The sequence below is a fragment of the Zootoca vivipara genome, chromosome 1 (genome assembly GCF_963506605.1).
Source record: "Zootoca vivipara chromosome 1, rZooViv1.1, whole genome shotgun sequence".
In the NCBI taxonomy this organism is placed as follows: Eukaryota; Metazoa; Chordata; class Lepidosauria; order Squamata; family Lacertidae; genus Zootoca; species Zootoca vivipara.
The window spans coordinates 49,095,417-49,112,442 of NC_083276.1; the positions used below are offsets into that span (position 1 = coordinate 49,095,417).

At 44.9% G+C, this 17,026-nt stretch overlaps 2 protein-coding genes across 22 annotated transcripts in view; both read right to left on the reverse strand.

Annotated features, from left to right (window-relative positions):
* Positions 1 to 3,650, reverse strand: part of MADD (MAP kinase activating death domain) — an 80,047-nt gene extending 76,397 nt beyond the window's left edge. For 17 of the 18 annotated variants that reach the window (XM_035114818.2, XM_060274303.1, XM_035114807.2 and 14 more), the window contains exon 1: positions 1,655 to 3,650. The gene's annotated coding sequence lies outside the window, so the exon portion shown is untranslated. Of the gene's footprint in view, positions 1 to 1,401; positions 1,521 to 1,654 lie in introns of those variants that run through there. The other variant, XM_060274254.1, reaches the window with a different exon arrangement.
* A 378-nt stretch (positions 3,651 to 4,028) lies between these two features.
* The window catches only part of NR1H3 (nuclear receptor subfamily 1 group H member 3), a 31,223-nt gene continuing 18,225 nt past the window's right edge, over positions 4,029 to 17,026 (reverse strand). For 2 of the 4 annotated variants that reach the window (XM_035114877.2, XM_060274315.1), the window contains exons 3-10: positions 13,494 to 13,722; positions 11,963 to 12,229; positions 10,990 to 11,198; positions 9,982 to 10,161; positions 9,094 to 9,193; positions 8,178 to 8,291; positions 6,296 to 6,390; positions 4,029 to 4,787 (exon numbers count right to left, since the gene is read on the reverse strand). In XM_035114877.2, coding sequence (XP_034970768.1) covers positions 4,641 to 4,787; positions 6,296 to 6,390; positions 8,178 to 8,291; positions 9,094 to 9,193; positions 9,982 to 10,161; positions 10,990 to 11,198; positions 11,963 to 12,229; positions 13,494 to 13,635 — 1,254 coding nt within the window. In that variant the 5' untranslated portion in view covers positions 13,636 to 13,722 and the 3' untranslated portion in view covers positions 4,029 to 4,640. Of the gene's footprint in view, positions 4,788 to 6,295; positions 6,391 to 8,177; positions 8,292 to 9,093; positions 9,194 to 9,981; positions 10,162 to 10,989; positions 11,199 to 11,962; positions 12,230 to 13,493; positions 16,997 to 17,026 lie in introns of those variants that run through there. The other 2 variants (XM_060274319.1, XM_060274324.1) reach the window with 2 other exon arrangements.

Genomic DNA, 17,026 nt, shown 5'->3' on the forward strand with positions numbered 1-17,026 from the left:
TCAACACTGGGAGGCCAGCTGCTTCAAAAACCACAGTCCCTTAATAGATGCTGTAATTTTCCAGCTGGCCAAACTCGACCCCCAAAAATGCAAGTCAGAAGCAAGCAAGATCGATCTCCAACACCTTATTTAGCAAGGCACAGACAGCAAAGACAGAATCTTCATTTCTGTGTGGAATGTAAGCCGACCCCCAGGGCCTTGGGGACGACATATGACCCCTCCGCGGTTGTTGTTGGGCCGAAGAATCATAGCTGTCAACTTTCGGATTTGAAAATAAGGGATCAGCAGCCTCACCTGTCCCGGGGACAGTCTACGACAGGGGTAGGCAACCTAAGACCCGTGGGCCGGATGTCGCCCAATCGCCTTCTCAATCCGGCTCGCGGACGGTCCAGGAATCAGCGTGTTTTTACATGAATAGAATGTGTCCTTTTATTTAAAATGCATCTCTGGGTTGTTTGTGGGGCATAGGAATTTGTTCATTCCCCCCCCCCCAAAAAAAATATAGTCTGGCCCACCACATGGTCTGAGGGATGGTGGACTGGCCCACAGCTGGAAAAGGTTGCTGACCCATGGTCTACCGTTTATCTAACCAGTCCAGGATAGCAGCAGGAAACGGCGCTGGAATAAGGGAATTTCCAGCAAAAAAGGGAAGGTTGACAGCTGTGGCTTGGAATAAGGGAGTTTCCCGCTTTAAAAAGGGAGGGTTGACAGCTATGCGAAGAATATCTCTGCTGAGTTGGTCACAGCAACGAGAGCCGCAAACTGCATTTAATCTCTTCCCTCTCTCTCGTGACCTTGGACAAGCATCCACCCGGAGCGAGTCCAAGAGAGCAGCTGCAACGGTATCGCATCCCCGAATGATGGGAGAGATGGATCCACAGAGCAAGGACGGGGCATCTTCGCGTTGCAAGCTCAGCCCAGAGGTGGGATGGGAGGGGGGCGTAAGCCACACAAATCACACCAACATCAGGCAGTCGCCCTCCTAAACCCATCTATAAGCACATAAACACAGACATACTGTGTGTTTATATGCGTACACACACAGACAGAGTACACACATACACTGCTCCAGTACCTGCCCCCCTAAACCCATTTATACGCACATAAACACACACACACACAGTACCTGCTGCATCCCGCTAATGCCTTAAGCTTTATCCCTTTATCCCTCCCTGCCCCCCCCGGCAGCTCCCCTCCCCCCTCCCCACGCGGCTGCGCCACATCCAGCGCCTGCCAATACTTCCCCCCCACACACACACCACCTTTTCTGCGTCAGCCGTCGGCACCCCCGCCCGAACGCCTTTCCATTCCGAGCTCCCCACTCGTCGTGCCTGCTGCCCTCCAACCCCCGCGCACTCCTCCGTCTTCCCCTCCTGGCCCACGCGAGCTCCGCGCGCCCACCTGCTCTCCACCGAGCAGCCCCTCAGCCCAGGGGCTACTGGCTGTGTATGCCGCCGCCTCAGCCGGCAGGTCCGGTTCTCTCTTCGCCGCCGCTGCCGCTGCCGCCACCACCCCGACGCAAGCGAGCGCGCCTCTTCCGCCTTCCCCGCAAACCCGCGCTGCCTCTCAGCCCCGCATATGTCACAGACAGGAGGCCGGGCGGCGCCCCATTATCCGCTTCCCAGCCGTTAGCGCAAGGCCTGCTCGCCTTTACCTGTCAGCCGAGGCCGCCTCCTCCTCCTCCTCACGCACCGCGCAGCTCAGCCTAAAAGCCGCCTGGCTCCAGTTCCGCATCAACAGCCCGGGGAGGAGCGAACCAACAAGCCGGAGGAGGGCGGGGAGCGGGAGGTGGGAGAGCCAAACCATTCAGCCACTCGCAGGGGGAGGGCGGGGCGGAACGGAACAAGGGGGAGCGGCGCGAGACCCGAAAGCGGCGGGAAGAGGCGCTGTGGAGTCGCTCGCTGCTAAGGGCCTTGAGAGCGCCGTGGCCCCCCGGCCGGGCCCTCCGGGATGGGCCAAAAACCGGACCGGAGCCGCGTTAAGCAACAGACTCCCCACCCCCACCCCACTATGTGGGACAAGGGGTGTTAAAAGAGGCGTTATAATGAGCACGAGCAGAGCAACCAAAAGAACCATTCCAATCTAAAGGAGATGCCACATGTTCTCCTCCCCCCAAAAGCAAAAACCGCTACCCAAAGATGTGCAGGTTTAACAACAGTCGTTTACTAACAGCGAACATTATGTATTAGATTTTAATTTTTTGCATAAACATTAGCATTTTGCAAACAGTCAAAAATACAGAATTAAAGGTAAAGGATATTGCAACAGCAAAGTTATATATATAAAAACAGATTTTACACATTGTTACAAGTGCTTTAGAGAGTGAGTGAAGGCCAGTGAAAAGAGACCAACCTCAAGTGCAAAACAGACACAAGGCCGACACCATAGGTATGGCACTTGCTACAGTCAACAATCACATTGGTTTATGGGCCCAGGCTCTTAGGATGGTTGCAGGGCAAGTGATTTAAATCCCAACAAAGGAAGCACATACAGTACTACTGCAGTGCCAGGGAATCACAGATTTAATTCCCAGCATCAATTTGTTTCTTCTAGCAAACAGAAGGATTGGTGTTTTTCTTCAAGTAAGTTAATCCTCTATGCAAACTTAGGTATGCTTAAGCACCTTGATTGGGTGTGCCTAACTCTGCATAGGACCAGGCTGAAAATATTCAACTATTTATAATGGGTATCAACCTTAAAGAAAAGTCCTTAGATAAAAACTTGACATGTTCAAAGATGAGAAGAAAGGATTATAAACATACACCTCAAAATAGATTCAGGCCCCTTTCTTTTCTCAGAGTAAACTTGGATCACACATGCAACTGTTATTTTTCTTCCTGGAGATATCTTAGGGCAGCAGAAGAAAAGATTGTTTTGTAAGACAAATTTGGAATGAAGAACCAGGCTGGAGGGGAGAAAGTTCTTAACTCTTTGCATACCTGCCTTTTTTGCTGCAACAGTTCTCCAGTTGCTTTTCTTTCCACATGGGGTCCAGAGACATATTTTACCCTTATAAACATTATGTCTGGAACTCTATAGAGGAAATGGCTGGTAGGGAGGGGAGTTGCAGCTGAAAATCAGTGGGAAGGATAGGGGTTAAGCTAAGCACCACTCTACCAATTCTGTTCCAAATTGCGTTTCAAAGTGTCTCTTCTTTTACAAAAATAGACATCAGTACCCACATTACACAGATACCCAAGTAATGTTTGATACTATTACAACATACATACACACCCACTGTAAGCTCATACAGATAGCTCAAAATACAAGGACAGGGAACATTCTTGATCCCTGGAGTCCAGGCATAGAGACAGCTTCCGACGCAGATCTTTCCTGTCCACATGACTGAAGGAGTAGTATAAGACAATGACAGAAAATACAGCTGGCACCCCGAGCTAACCACACAAATCTCTTGGATTTGTGTCCTTGGAATGTTCCTCTGATCCACCTGGCACAATATGCTTTCCTTGGTTCTTACAAGTCGTTCCCCGCAAGCCAAAAAATGATTACCTAGACATGTTCATATAGACACAACCTTCTATGAAATCATTTGTCACATGTTTTCATGTTTATGAAACCCAAAAGGAATACAGGTGCAAAAAATGGGATCTACACAGAAACAGTATGGCAAGGGACAGCACTGATCGCCACTGTGGGCAAGAGGGTTGATAGGCAGAAAGCAAGCATGCTGCTCAGTGCAGATTCTACAGGTAAGATGTGCCCCATGTTGAAGCTGTGCTAATCTACAAGTTCACAAACTTTGTAAGGGCCACTTCACAGATTGCTCATTGATACTGCAGTCCTATATGTAGTCAACTGAATGCCACACTGAACTCAGCTGGACTTACTTTTTAGTATCCGTATACAGGATAGGGCTGCACAAATGCAAGTTGTGTGTACATGTGATGTGCACCTTCACATTAGAAGCAGCTGCATAGCAGGGATTGGTTATTGGGCATGGCTCCCTGTGCATTTTTGATGTACACATGAATGGCCCTAAAATAACAGTGGTGGTGTTTTTTTTGGGGGGGGGGAGATAGGAGTTGGGAAAGGAAATATCATTGAGTTTTCTATGATACAGCTACCCTTCCAACCTTCAGAGCCCCTTTGAAAAAAGTCGACAAAATTGCATTATGGTTACAGGTTGCAGAGAGAAAAAATCCACCGAGAACCAAAAACTACTCATGAGATTGCCAGAAATGTCTATATGAATGAGAAAATGCATTTAGAATATTCAGTCCAGACAACTCCCAGTAAACTAAACGAACTGGATACATAATGGGGGCATGCCTCTGAAACTCCTGAGGGGTATGGGTGGGTGTATGACAGGTCCTTGAAATTAAACACAGGATAAGTGCCTGAAGAAGGAGAGCCACTGGAGAAATTATTAGGGTGGGTTCATCATCTCTACTACGTTGAGGTGTTTCAGTTGTTCCATTTCTGGAAGGCATTAAAACCAAAGACTCAACCATTAACTGGTCCATCTCAATTGCCTTCTGCACTGTTTCAGAACAAGGAAACCACAAGACCATAGCCCTCTGCACTGAGCTTCAGTGTTTTGGAGAAGGGAGGACAGCTTCTTGTTAGCAACAGTCAAGGATGGGGTTGCTTCAGCTAGCTGGTGCACGGGGACATTGTGGTCATTCATTGACATCCCAGATCTCTGAAAGAAGGGGTGGCAGCTTCTTGTCCTGCAGTCGAAGAGCAAACACCTGTTCAGAATGGACGCTACTTAGAGTCCGAAGACTGACCAGTTTCATTAACATCCGTGGGAACATTAGATGATCCTGCAAGGTCATATGCAAAAGGACAATATCAGTCAGAGCCAAAATGCTGCTTCAGTCTCAGCTTCTCATCAGCAAAGCAGGACTAATAATGTCTTGCTCCCATGGTAATAAGACTGCAAGGCATTTTAGATATCAGTGTAATTAATAATGTTAAATCTAAGCCTATGCCAATCAGTTCAATTGTAAAATGTCTCAGCAACCTCATGGATTGCAATGCACTGTGCCAAAGAACCCCAAGTTCTATGCTCCCTGCTCAGAACAAATTATGCAAATCATGGACACTTGCATGAACTGCTTTGCACTCTTTGCATAATGAATTTAAATCTTAGTATTGGGGGTGGGGGTGGGGGGAATTGTACCATCAAGAACTGGGGAGTTAAATGACAAAGCAAAAAATCAAAGGACTGCAGGGCAGAAAGCTGAGAATATAGAACTAGGAGCAATCATATTGTGAACTAGGAAGCTTGGACAAGAAACAGTATTCTGTTCTGTGCACTAAAAATCCTGTTCAAGACTTGCCTTAGCTTCCAGACCTTCAAGCAGCACATTTCAATCAATTATCTCTCCCCATCCCCCAGCAACTACAGAATCAGAACTGTATTATCTCCCAAAACAAGAATGTCTAACTTGTTGTTGGATGCCCAACAGATGTTGTTGGATGTCTATGAGCCCAGGTCAGCATGGTCAATAGCCAGGAATAATGGGAATTGTAGTCCAGCAACATCTGGAAGGCCACCGCACCCCTGGCCTAAAAGACAACTGGACAGCTCCACATAGGGAAGGTTCCCCTAGATCTTGAGGAGCTGTTGACAGTGCTAGCAAACGTAACTGACGAAAGGCAGTCCCATATAAAGGGGAGGCAGATAGAGGTTAGACAAGGCTGCATAATGTATACAGGATTGCCCATCTCTAAGGGAGTCTAAGCTGCTGGGAGTCGCCCAGAGTGGCTGGGGAAACCCAACCAGATGGGTGGGGTATAAATAATTATTATTGATGATGATGATTACTGTGACAATGGAGCTGAAAGAATGTTCACTACATATTTGCTTTCTGTCCTCAAGCTCTTAAAGTAAGGGGCACTTTGAGTAAGCCCCTATTAGATCTGTAATGTTTGCCCCTTCTCTGTTTCTTTTAATAAATATTAGATAGCAGGAAAGGAACCAAAGTTCAATAGCAGCACTACATACAGAAAGTCACAGGTGCAATGCTTGGCATCTCCAGATAAAAGGATTTCAGCTAACAGGGCTGGGAGAGATGTTTGCCTGTGAGCTTGCAGAGCAGCTGCCAGTCGGAGAAGGCAGTATTATGATTATGATTGAATTAGACAAACCAATGGTCTGATTCAAGATAAGACAGATTCCTATGCAAACAGAATCATTTGAACATGAAGTCCAAAAGACCAATCAATACAACTTTAAAAAAAAAACCTGAGTACTTTAATCACAATATTATTCTGCACACGTATTTTTGGCAATACAATCATTCTCAGAGCTCAGCCAGACACTTACGTTTGGTCTGTGGATGCAAATGTAAGAATGAAGGGCTTCTACATAGGTATGCTGCAACCTTTCCACCAGGGGCTGGTCTTGAACGTTTGGCCGGTCTGCCAATAAGCAAGACAAAAGGTTCATAGATAGCTGAATGCAGACAGTATGGTACTCAAATCTACCAAGCCCCTTCCCAAAGTCTGGCTACACAACTGTCCATGCACAGGTTCCTGTCACATGAACCATTCTCTCACACCTGCTGCGTTTTATTCACGTTCATTAAGAACAAGTATTTAACTCCTGCCATTGGCAATGGAGGAAGCAAATGTTGTGAGCTAGGCTGCCTCTACCTTCCTGCAGCTGAAAAGATTGAGATAATATATATGAAGGACTTTGAACATTCTGAAGTTCAATGAAACATGGAGAGGGGGGCTCTGACCCTCCAGATGTTTTGGGTCATAACTCTTATCAGTTCTGACTATTGGTCATAGGGCTATGGGGTTGAAGGTAAATGTAGCTTAGCACCATGTGGAGGTGCCAAAGGTTGCCAAACCCTGCTTTAAATTATGTTTATCAATGAGGAGAACTGCTGAGCTTTGGATAGATTTTTATTTATTTATTACTTGCAGCTATACTTTTCTCTGTATCAAAGCATCCAGAAAACAAAACAGGAGAAGCAATTTCACTGTCACATCCTCACCCAACTCATATACAGTGGCACCTCTACTTACGAATTTAATGCGTTCCGAACACACATTTGTAAGTTGAAAAAATTTGTAAGTTAAATCCCATGGGAATACATTGGGAGAAAAAATTCGTAAATAGAAGCAACCCTATCTAAAAATTCGTAAGTAGAAAAAATCCTATCTAAATCGCATCCAAGATGGCGGACGGAGCTCCATTCGTAAGTAGAAACATTTGTAAGTAGAGTTATTCGTAAGTAGAGGTACCACTGTATTTCCATACACTTTCACACAACTGGGGCATCTTTTTTGGGGGGGGGCACAGAATCATAGAGTTGAAAGAGACCACAAGGGCCATCCAGTCCAACCCTCTGCCAAGCAGGAAAAACCATCAAAGCATTCTTGACATATGCCTGTCAAGCCTCCGCTTAAAGACCTCCAAAGAAGGAGACTCCACCACACTCCTTGGTAGCAAATTCCACTGCCGAACAGCTCTTACTGTCAGGAAGTTCTTCCTAATGTTTAGGTGGAATCTTCTTTCTTGTAATCAATTGGCCAAATTCTATATCTCCAAAAAGTGAACCAAAGCTAAGCTACTTCACACATCCATGTCAAGACAACTTACTTCCCTGCCCCCACCACGATATAGGACAAGAGTCACCAGCATAGCCCCCACCAAATGTTGTTGTACTGCAACTCCCATCAGCCCCAGCCAGTGATTAGCAGCTATGGGAGTTATAATTCAACAACATCTGGAGGCTATTGCACTGGATAACCAAGGAATAGGAATACTCCCAAGCCATAAAGTGATTACTACGTCTTCCATGTTCCCTATTTTTTATCAGAGGCTTTATGAGCATGTTTTACTTCTCAACCCTCTTTTAGGAACAGATGTATAGTCCCCATAAAAACAATTATATTAAATGGGTTATTTTTCTATCATATTGTCACAGTGGACTCTTTCGTGAGTTACTTCTGCTCTTAGAGACTCAGGAGGTTGACAAGTTATATATGTCAAAACTTCCATCTGGTTCTTGATATGTTTCAAAGATAGATGATCCAGAAAATTAATTCACAGCACAAATTATCCTTCCGCATAATCATTAGAATCTTATTCTATACTATATCTATGCGTGTTTCTTTGTAAGAAAATGCTATTAATCTCCCACATACAAACTCTTATTTTTTGATTCAGCAACATGAGCTCCCAGGCTTATTACCTGCAGAAAAAATGCTGATAGCAATTAAAAGTGCATATTCAGCATCATTGAGTTGCAGTTCATTCATTCCCTTTGAAAATCCAAAGATGGGGTTGATGAACTCAAACTGAAGGCCTGGGGGTGGGGGGAAGACAGCAAGCAGGAAGTTAAAAGTTGACATTGCTTTAATGTATTGCAAAACATTTTTTTAAAAAAAAATTGAAGGCATTTTGAATCTTAATGGTGCTCTATTCTTTCCCATGTTTTTGTTCAGTAGTTGCTACCTTATATTCCTGGCACTGTGACACTAGTTCCAATTAGAATAACTGTAAAAGCTAGCCAGTCCTGCTTAATTTTAATCTGTTTTAGTAGAGTCATAGAATCATAGAATTGGAAGGGACCCAAGAGTCATGTAGTCTAACCCCCAAGTGGTTCTCCATCCCATCTGAAACCATACCAGACCCTGCTTCACTTTGCAAATGTGCTAATGGTTTTATTGCTATACCACTAGGAGACCTAACTTTTGTATTTTAACGTTTGTATGTTTTAAAGTACAGTTGTAATTTTTATTGATTTTCTTGTTTTATCTTCTTGTAAATTGCTTTGAAGTTTTTAATGATCAAGTGGTACATAAATGTTATTAAATAAATAACAGTGAAACAGAGCCCTTTAGGCCTAAAAAAATATTTTCAAGTACAAGAGAAATCAAACCCCACTGGAATCACTTGGGAATTCCAAAAGCAGGATAGAATGAACCATAGTGGAAATTTCCATATTAAAAGGTGCAGCTGAGAGTAAAAATGCCAAGTTCAATCACTGAGAGCCTAACTTCTTTTGGAGCAGAGTCTGGACTTTGTTTTTTCAGCATTTAAAAAAATTTGTCCACAGTGAAGAAGAAAAAAGATCTCCTTGATACTCTAAACTGTGATTAGCTCACCAGCTTTGGCAAAGTCATCCCGATTATAACTCAAGTCCTTCAAAAACGTGATGCATTCTGTTTCTGGATTGTAGCGCCGAGATGACTCCAACAGCATCACCTTAAATGTAGAAAACAGAAGTCATTAAACATCTGGCAATGAACTAGCAGGACACATCCCTGCACCAATAGCCCTCAGTAAGATAGTACACAGTGGCATGGATCCTATTAAGTGCTCACAGAAGGGAATTTTCAAGATTTGTGGCCTGCAAGGGAAGAGGCAGGCAAAAGTCAGGTCCAGTTAAGTAGGTCAAATTACAACAAGGCAGGCCAGGTTACAGTAAATTGGGTCCAGTTAAGTAGGTCAGGTCAAAGTCAGTCAGCTCAAGACAAATCAATTTACTACTAACTTGGTCATGGTAGGTTCCCGTAAACAGCAACCAGGACCCTGGACAGCTCCAAATGAGCTGCTGTAGAAGAGTATCGTCTTAGCAAAGAACCAGGTGTCACAATTTGGTGAGCAATTCCTACATTAATTAAAATTAATCAAATTTACTCACAGTTTAATGCCATTGTTACAGGAAATGGGTATGACATCAAACCCATCCACCTCAATAGGAACACCTGCCAAAGTTGTCCCCTGTAGCTGCCTCTTCTTGCAGCGGCAATAGAGGTGCCTGCCATTCAATTGGGGGCAGGTGCCAGTAGCGTAGATAGGTATGGGTGGGGTGGGGGCCATAGGGCACAACGGGGGTTTGTGGGCGGTACGGGAGTCTGTAGGGCGGCACATTGGCTGGGCACATTCTGCCCTGCCCTGACAAGCTTTTACCAGCCAGGTGTCACCGTTATTGATGACTGCAGTGACAGCTGTCATTCCTTCTGATGAGAGCGGTAGGGTGTGGGTCTTACCTCTATTGTAGACGTCTTCAGAAGAGCAATCTGGTCTTCCCTGGTGAGCTCCAGGAAACCTGGCAACTGCTTCGCAAAGTCCACAATCTCCTGTACAGAAATGATTGCCAGCTCCGTAAAATGAGCAAAACGCTGCTGCCGTGCTTCGCGGTGAAGAGGATCGGAAATCTGAGGCCACGGCTGAAGTTTTTGTGGGAAAGCCATGGGGAGAAAGGGAAGAAAATGTCTGATAAAGGTTGGAAGGAATAAGCAAAAAGTATCCTGAAATGAGAGAGAAATATCCCACTTCTTCTACATCACCTCACATCTCTTATATAGATAGACCCAATCCAAACATCTCCTCACTATTCTTTCCTGTTCAGCAGTCCATGGCTAGTTATTCCAGAACCCCAAAAGCCACATGATGCATAGTCAGCACCCCAAGTCCACAATTCCATTGGCACCAGCATTCTGACTCCATCTGCTCTAAGAGTCCTCCCAGAGTCTACAAGCCTGGGCCTTAATGCCTGGAATATGCAGGACCCTTTGGAATCCATGAGAATCATAGAATCGTAGAGTTGGAAGGGATCCAAGGGTCATCTAGTCCAACCCCCTGCAATTCAGGAATCAATGAGAAGTACAGTCGTACCTCGGAAGTCGAACAGAATCCGTTCCGGAAGTCCGTTTGACTTCCGAAACATTCGACTTCCAAAGCGCGGCTTCTGATTGGCTACAAGAAGCTCCTGCAGCCAATCAGAAGCCATGAAAGCCCCGTCGGATGTTCAGCTTCCAAAAGAACACTTGAAAACCAGAACACTTGCTTCCGGTTTTCAATTGTTCAGGAGCCGGAATGTTTGACTCCTAAGCTGTTTGGGAGCCGAGGTACGACTGTATCAGAAAATGACACCATCCCTACATAAAATTTGATGAACATGCCAACTTAAGTTATTCAAAGGGGAGCTTTACTGAAGGTAGGGGAGGTCTGTTTTCTCCCTCTAGTTCAGAGCCCCACCTAAACTGTGCTTTTACCGTCACTTTGAGCCTGTCGGTGAATGAGCGCTGATTACACTGCTGCTGAGCTGCCACAAGCTTTTCTATCATGTCAAGCTGCTCCGGTGTCATTTTAGGAGGGGTGTTCGGGGGGGATATTGAGCTCTGGCGCACAACTACCATCCGAGACTGGTCGTCTTCCTGCTTCTTAAGCTTCTTCAGCTGGATTTGTTCTTCAGAGAGAACACCTTAAAAGTGCAGCACAGAAAGGGAGCAGTGAGGGGACAGCTGGTTACACAAAGTGCACAATCACTAAATTAGTGAAATCTTTGGACACCTACACAATGCTGCAGGATGGAAGAAAAGTGTCTCAACATTTATTGTTTCCTAGATTTGGGGTTGTCATTCACCTCATCAGCTTGCCCTATACCGACAAACTCACCTTTTATTCATATGGCTCCTATACAAGCAGGCTATTCACATTTCATGCGCCAACAAAATATTATGCAGGGCAAAAACCAGGTCTCCTGAGACTTTCTGCTCCCCCCCCCCTTTTAAATACACCTTTCTAGATCTCATGGCTGTGAAAGATTCCCCCATTGTGTATGTATAGCTGCCTGCAGGCATTAAAAGGCTACCCTTAGTGTGCCCTTCATATATCTATCCCTCTTCATATTTCCTTACATTTACCTGCTCATCCCCTCACCCTGCTTGAGATTGCCCATCTTTTAACTTGCCTAATGGACCTAACTTAGTCCTGTTTGTTTTAATGGGTCTCTGAGTCAAACTTAGTTGAATACCACCCTCTGAATTCAGTGAAAATTGGAATATTATATTTTCAACTTAAGCATATATTATTATACATATTTACACTTTTTCTGAGCATACACCGGATTCTATTAACATATAGTCATTGAATTTTTTTTTATGCATAAGACGGAATATTGCAATAAGGAGCACCTTACTGCTCCTACACATTCTCTGCCCTCACATCCCTGCTCTTGTCACCTACATTGCTCTCGCATGCCTGCCTCGTGGCATTTGCGCAACCGGCACTCCTGACACTTTCGCCGCATGTACATGTCCATCTCACACCTGCCGCCGTTCTTGCAAACATACTGGGCACCCTTGATGACGCTGCGTCGGAAAAAGCCCTTGCAGCCCTCGCAGCTGAGGACATTGTAGTGGAAGCCTGAGGCCTTGTCCCCACACACTCTGCACACCTCGTTGCCAAGCATCTTGGGGGCTGGCCCCTTCTTCCGTTTCAGAGGGGGGTTTTCTGTAAACACAGAGAAGGGTGAAGGGGGGGGAAAGAGGCTGTAAAATTATATCCAGAAAACAAAGGAAGACCATGCCTCACATAAGGTAGATTATAGCAGTCCTTCCTCGCAAAAGGCTGAGCAGAGAGAAACCTCAAACTCCACATCTCAGGCCAATAAAAGCACGTAAGCCTAGGCCGAAAGAGGGTGCAGATTCTTCCTCCTGTAGTTTAGCAAAGTCTTTCTCACACAGTTCTAGAGCCATGGGGTTACATTAATATTTCTCAGAGTCAATTCAAACAATAAAACATAACAATTAAAAAAGGTGTGTTGTATAAGCATGCAAACAAACCCTGTGACAAGAAGAGTCCTGAACTTCCTCTTTCAAGAAGAAAGTACTTGCTAGAACCTAACAGTTAATGCCATACTCTGAGGGTCCCCGAGCTAAGTTGCGAGTGTGAGGAAGGGCAAAATAGGTTGGAATTGTACACTAACTGCACTTTACACTAAAAGGTTCAGAGTTTTTTTCTGCGGGCCGGTCACCAGAGGGCAGCACTGTTCTTTCCTCCTTATCTGAAGTCAGCTATAGCTTTTATGAATGGTTGAGAAATACGTTCACCCTAAGGAATCCTGTCAGCAGAAGCCCTGAGCAAGGACTTCTGCTTGCACAACATATCCCCACCACCACCTTCCTGCCCTGTCTGCCCTGAAATTGGCTGGGAATGGGGTTGGGAGAACCCCTAGAAGAGTGTGTGAGGGAAGGAGACAAGGGCTTGTTCCATCTAGGAAGCTGAAATGTTTGTGCAGATGAAACGCTCTAGCGTTGAATTCCACCCCTTGCTTTCTATGCTGCACACATTATTTTTTTGTTGTTCCTCTGGGCAAACAGTTAATGCAGGCTTTTGAAATGACAAAAAAAGAAGTAAATGGGGAACGAGTATGTCTCCAGCTTCTCTCTCTTTCTGCTTCCCACAGTTCCCCATCACTTTCTCAAACCTAGACACAAAGAGTGCATTGACTCAAGAGTAGGCCCTATTCACGGCTAAACTTTTCTCTCCATCATTTACTTCCTGCAGGGAGTTGGGCACTTTAAACAAAAATTGCGAGGAAGCATTTAAAGAAATGACACACACACACACACACTTTCAATCTGAGGTGGTACAGTGCAGATTAATTCCACTACTTTTGTCTGTCACCCTGTTTGGTGTAATATATAAATTCCCAAGTGTAACCTCTGCTCGAAACATTTGCACTGAGTGGCTGAAACAAGGGTCTGGGTCTCACCTATGTGCTCAGGTGGGATCTCTGAGCCATGGAAAAGTGCAAACCCTTTCTCCTCCATGCCAAATACACATGCTGTCTTCCCATGATTCTGTGCCATGAGCTGTGTGGGACCCATGATGGTTGCCCTTGTGGGGCTCCTCATGTCCTTCTTGTCTCTAAAGCATGATTATCGCGAAGCTTAAGACATTTGAATCCAGAGTTACAATATCCTCACAAAACTGAGAAGGCCCTGGAGGAAAGTGGAAGCAGAAGAAAAGAAAAACACAATTACCAGAGATACCAACCAGACATTTTTACATTATTCCTGTGCAATGGTACCAGCCAAGACTGCCACCACTCTAATAGCTGTTCCTTCACAATTGCCGCCACCCCTTTCAAAAAGGAGGTTCAGGGGGACTCCCTACAGGAAGCCTCCCCCCACCCCCGTCAACCTGACCAGCACTTCACCCAGCGAGAGCACGAGCAGTGAGTTAGGAGGAGGAAATGAGGAATGGAGCAGAATGGAGAGAGGGCTCAGTGAGGCGTCTGAGCCCTGGTGTTGTCGGAGCCCAGGCGCCGCCCCAACCAGCAAGAGGGGAGACCTCTCCTTCCGGCACCCGAATTGAGGCGCACACCCACACGTAGGGCGAAAGGGTGGCGTTTTGGGGTGCCCAGGCTTTTATGCTGGCCGAAAAGCAGGCAGCAGCCATTGCCGGGTTCTGAATCGGACTAGGCAGACATGTTTTCTGTTATCTCTGCACTGTAAATAGTATACACATAAAACACTCTTAAAGACAGTGCAGACTGGAGCATCTTTACTCGAGAGTAAAGTAACAGTAGCCGCAACAATCCCCTGTCAGTAGATTTCTCAAACTACTTTTTTGTTCTGTTCAGTTTGATTATTTTTACATATTATTGAGTGGCATAATTTATATTCCACTTTCCACTAGAAATATAGCGCTCAAGGCAGCTAACAATAAATTCTCTTTAAAACAACAACAACACTAGAACGATAATAAACTGGTCAGAATGAAAAGAGACACTAAAGCAGGTGATTACAACAGTGTAAATCAATGCTGCTAATAAAAAGACCATCCAAGGAGGGCAAATTTAACCAGCTGGTATAAAGTGAAAAAGCAAAGGGGCCAGGCAAGCTTCCAGTGTATGACAGTTTCATTTTCATGGAGGCTTCTGAAACAGCAAGTAAATAACTGAAGAACAAAGTAATTAAAATAAGCCTTGATGGGCACAGGATGTTAAATAAAATCATTGTTTCTAATCCACTTCTGTCCAGTGAAGCAAACTGGCCTTCTGCTCATTAACTGAGTCTCAAGATGTACTGACCCCTGCATGCTTGCTTCAGAGATCCAATGTGAAAAGTTTTTTTGTGTATCATTTAACCAAAACATCCCTATTTTAAAGAAAGGCCTCCCAGATTGTAAAAATATTATTATTATTATTATTATTATTATTATTATTATTATTACAGTCAAACCTTGGAACTCAAGAGGCTCCATTGCCGAACATTTCAGTTCCTGAACTCCCAGGGGCGTAGCAAGGTGCCACAACACCCGGGGCGGCAAATTGCCATGCACCCGGGGGGCGCGGCGCCGCTACGTTAACAACACATGTGTCGCTACGTAACGACGCATGCATCCTTACGTGGCAGGGTATCGCCGCCCCCCCCCTGCGCCTCCAAAGCTACAAACTCCAGGTAAAAAGCCCGCTCAGCGTGAGAGGCTGGAGGCTCGGCTTGGGAGTCGCAGGGGTGGGGGCACCAAGTGGCACCCCCCCCCAGAGTGGAACCTAGGGCAGACCGCCCCCATCGCCCCCCCATTGCGACGCTCCTGCGAACTCCGAAAACCTGGAAGTAGGTGTTCAGTTTTCAAATGTTCCTCAGAACTCGAACGTCCAACACAGCTTCCACTTGAATGCAAGAAGCTCTTGCAACCAATTGGAAGCTGCGCCTCAGAACTCGAAGGTTTCCGAACTCGAATGGTCTTCCAGAACGGATTACATTCGAGTTCCAAGGTTTGACTGTATTATATTCAGTACTATTTTTCAAGAAAAAGAGATGCCGGGACACACCATGAATGCCTCTCTTGTTCTCTTAGAATTCCAGCTGGGGAAAAAGCCCTGATTATATTTATTTGTATCCCTACACAAATTAAAACACAGGGGGGGGATCCAAAAAACTAAAAACAAATAAAAGATAATGGGTTAAAAGTAATTAAACTCTAATAGAATTAAAACAATATTAATAAAAATCTATTAAAATACAGATAATAAAACCAGGATGGCACTATTAAAGCCCTTCCCTTTAAAAACAGTCAGTTCCCAAAGTCCTGTTGGAATAAAATATAGTTACTAGATATATTAAAATAGAAAAAGGTTTTAATTTCTGCACCTAAAAATCTGAACCATAATTTGGTCTTCTGCTGGCATCAGCACAGAAATTAAGCAACTTTGGGGCAAACTAGTATGTTCCAGTAAACACGGAGGAGGGCCAGACAACTGGAGCCAAAGAGAAGGGCAAAGATGCTTGTCTAGGGAGATTTCAAAACTGACATGTCATCAATCAATCAAGGAGGCCAAGTCAAACAGCCAAAGAGAAACTCACTGCTAAATTGTCATTTTAACCCACAAGGGCAGTTTTTGGCAGCATGAGGGCTTCAAGTCCTTGATTGACTTGGGTAGCCAGATAAGGCACCATTGGGAAAGAGATGTAAAAAGTCTCTGAGGCTGTAGACCAGGCATCCCCAAACCCGGCCCTCCAGCTGTTTGGGGACTACGATTCCCATCATCCCTGACCACTGGTCCTGTTAGCTAGGGAGATGATAGGAGTTGTAGTCCCAAAACAGCTGGAGGGCCGAGCTTGCGGAGGCCTGCTGTAGACAGTCCACTGCATTTTCACAGCCCCGAACACAGGTTGAAAGAGGGATAATTGCCCAAATGTTGTTGTTAGCCTGGCTTATGGCAGCCGACCTGACATTTCTGACCTCCATTTTAAAAGTGTCCAAATTCCATTTTGAGTGCTAACAAATCTAGCTAGTCTAATTTGGTTTATTTCCCTGTTTGTACGCCAGTCCAGTCTGATTCACTTTCCTGCCTGGTTCATAGGTGTTCAATCAACCTTAAATGCCTGTCAATACTTTGGAGAGCAATGACCAGACTTCCTCTGCGAGAGGTAAATTAAAATTCTTTCCTTCCTGGTCCCTTCTGCTGATCTAAACACCCGAGAGGATCTGCACAATTCTTTATATCTGAAGAGCTGACTAAGAAGCAGCTGCAGCCTTCTTAAAGGATACAGTGGGTCTGCGATTGGAATAACCTAGAATGTTGCAGAGAAAACTGTGTACAATTCCAAGGAGCTTGTTGCTAAGAAGTTATGTGCTTTTTTTAAGGAGGTACTCAAGTGTATGCAGTACTGGCAGCTCTTTTTTTCATTGTTAAAAATTGTGACACTTACTGTAACAACTTCATGGTGAGTACTGGCACCTAGAAAAAAAAACACTGGGTACAGTACTGAATTTTTTTTTTTTTTTGCAAAATGC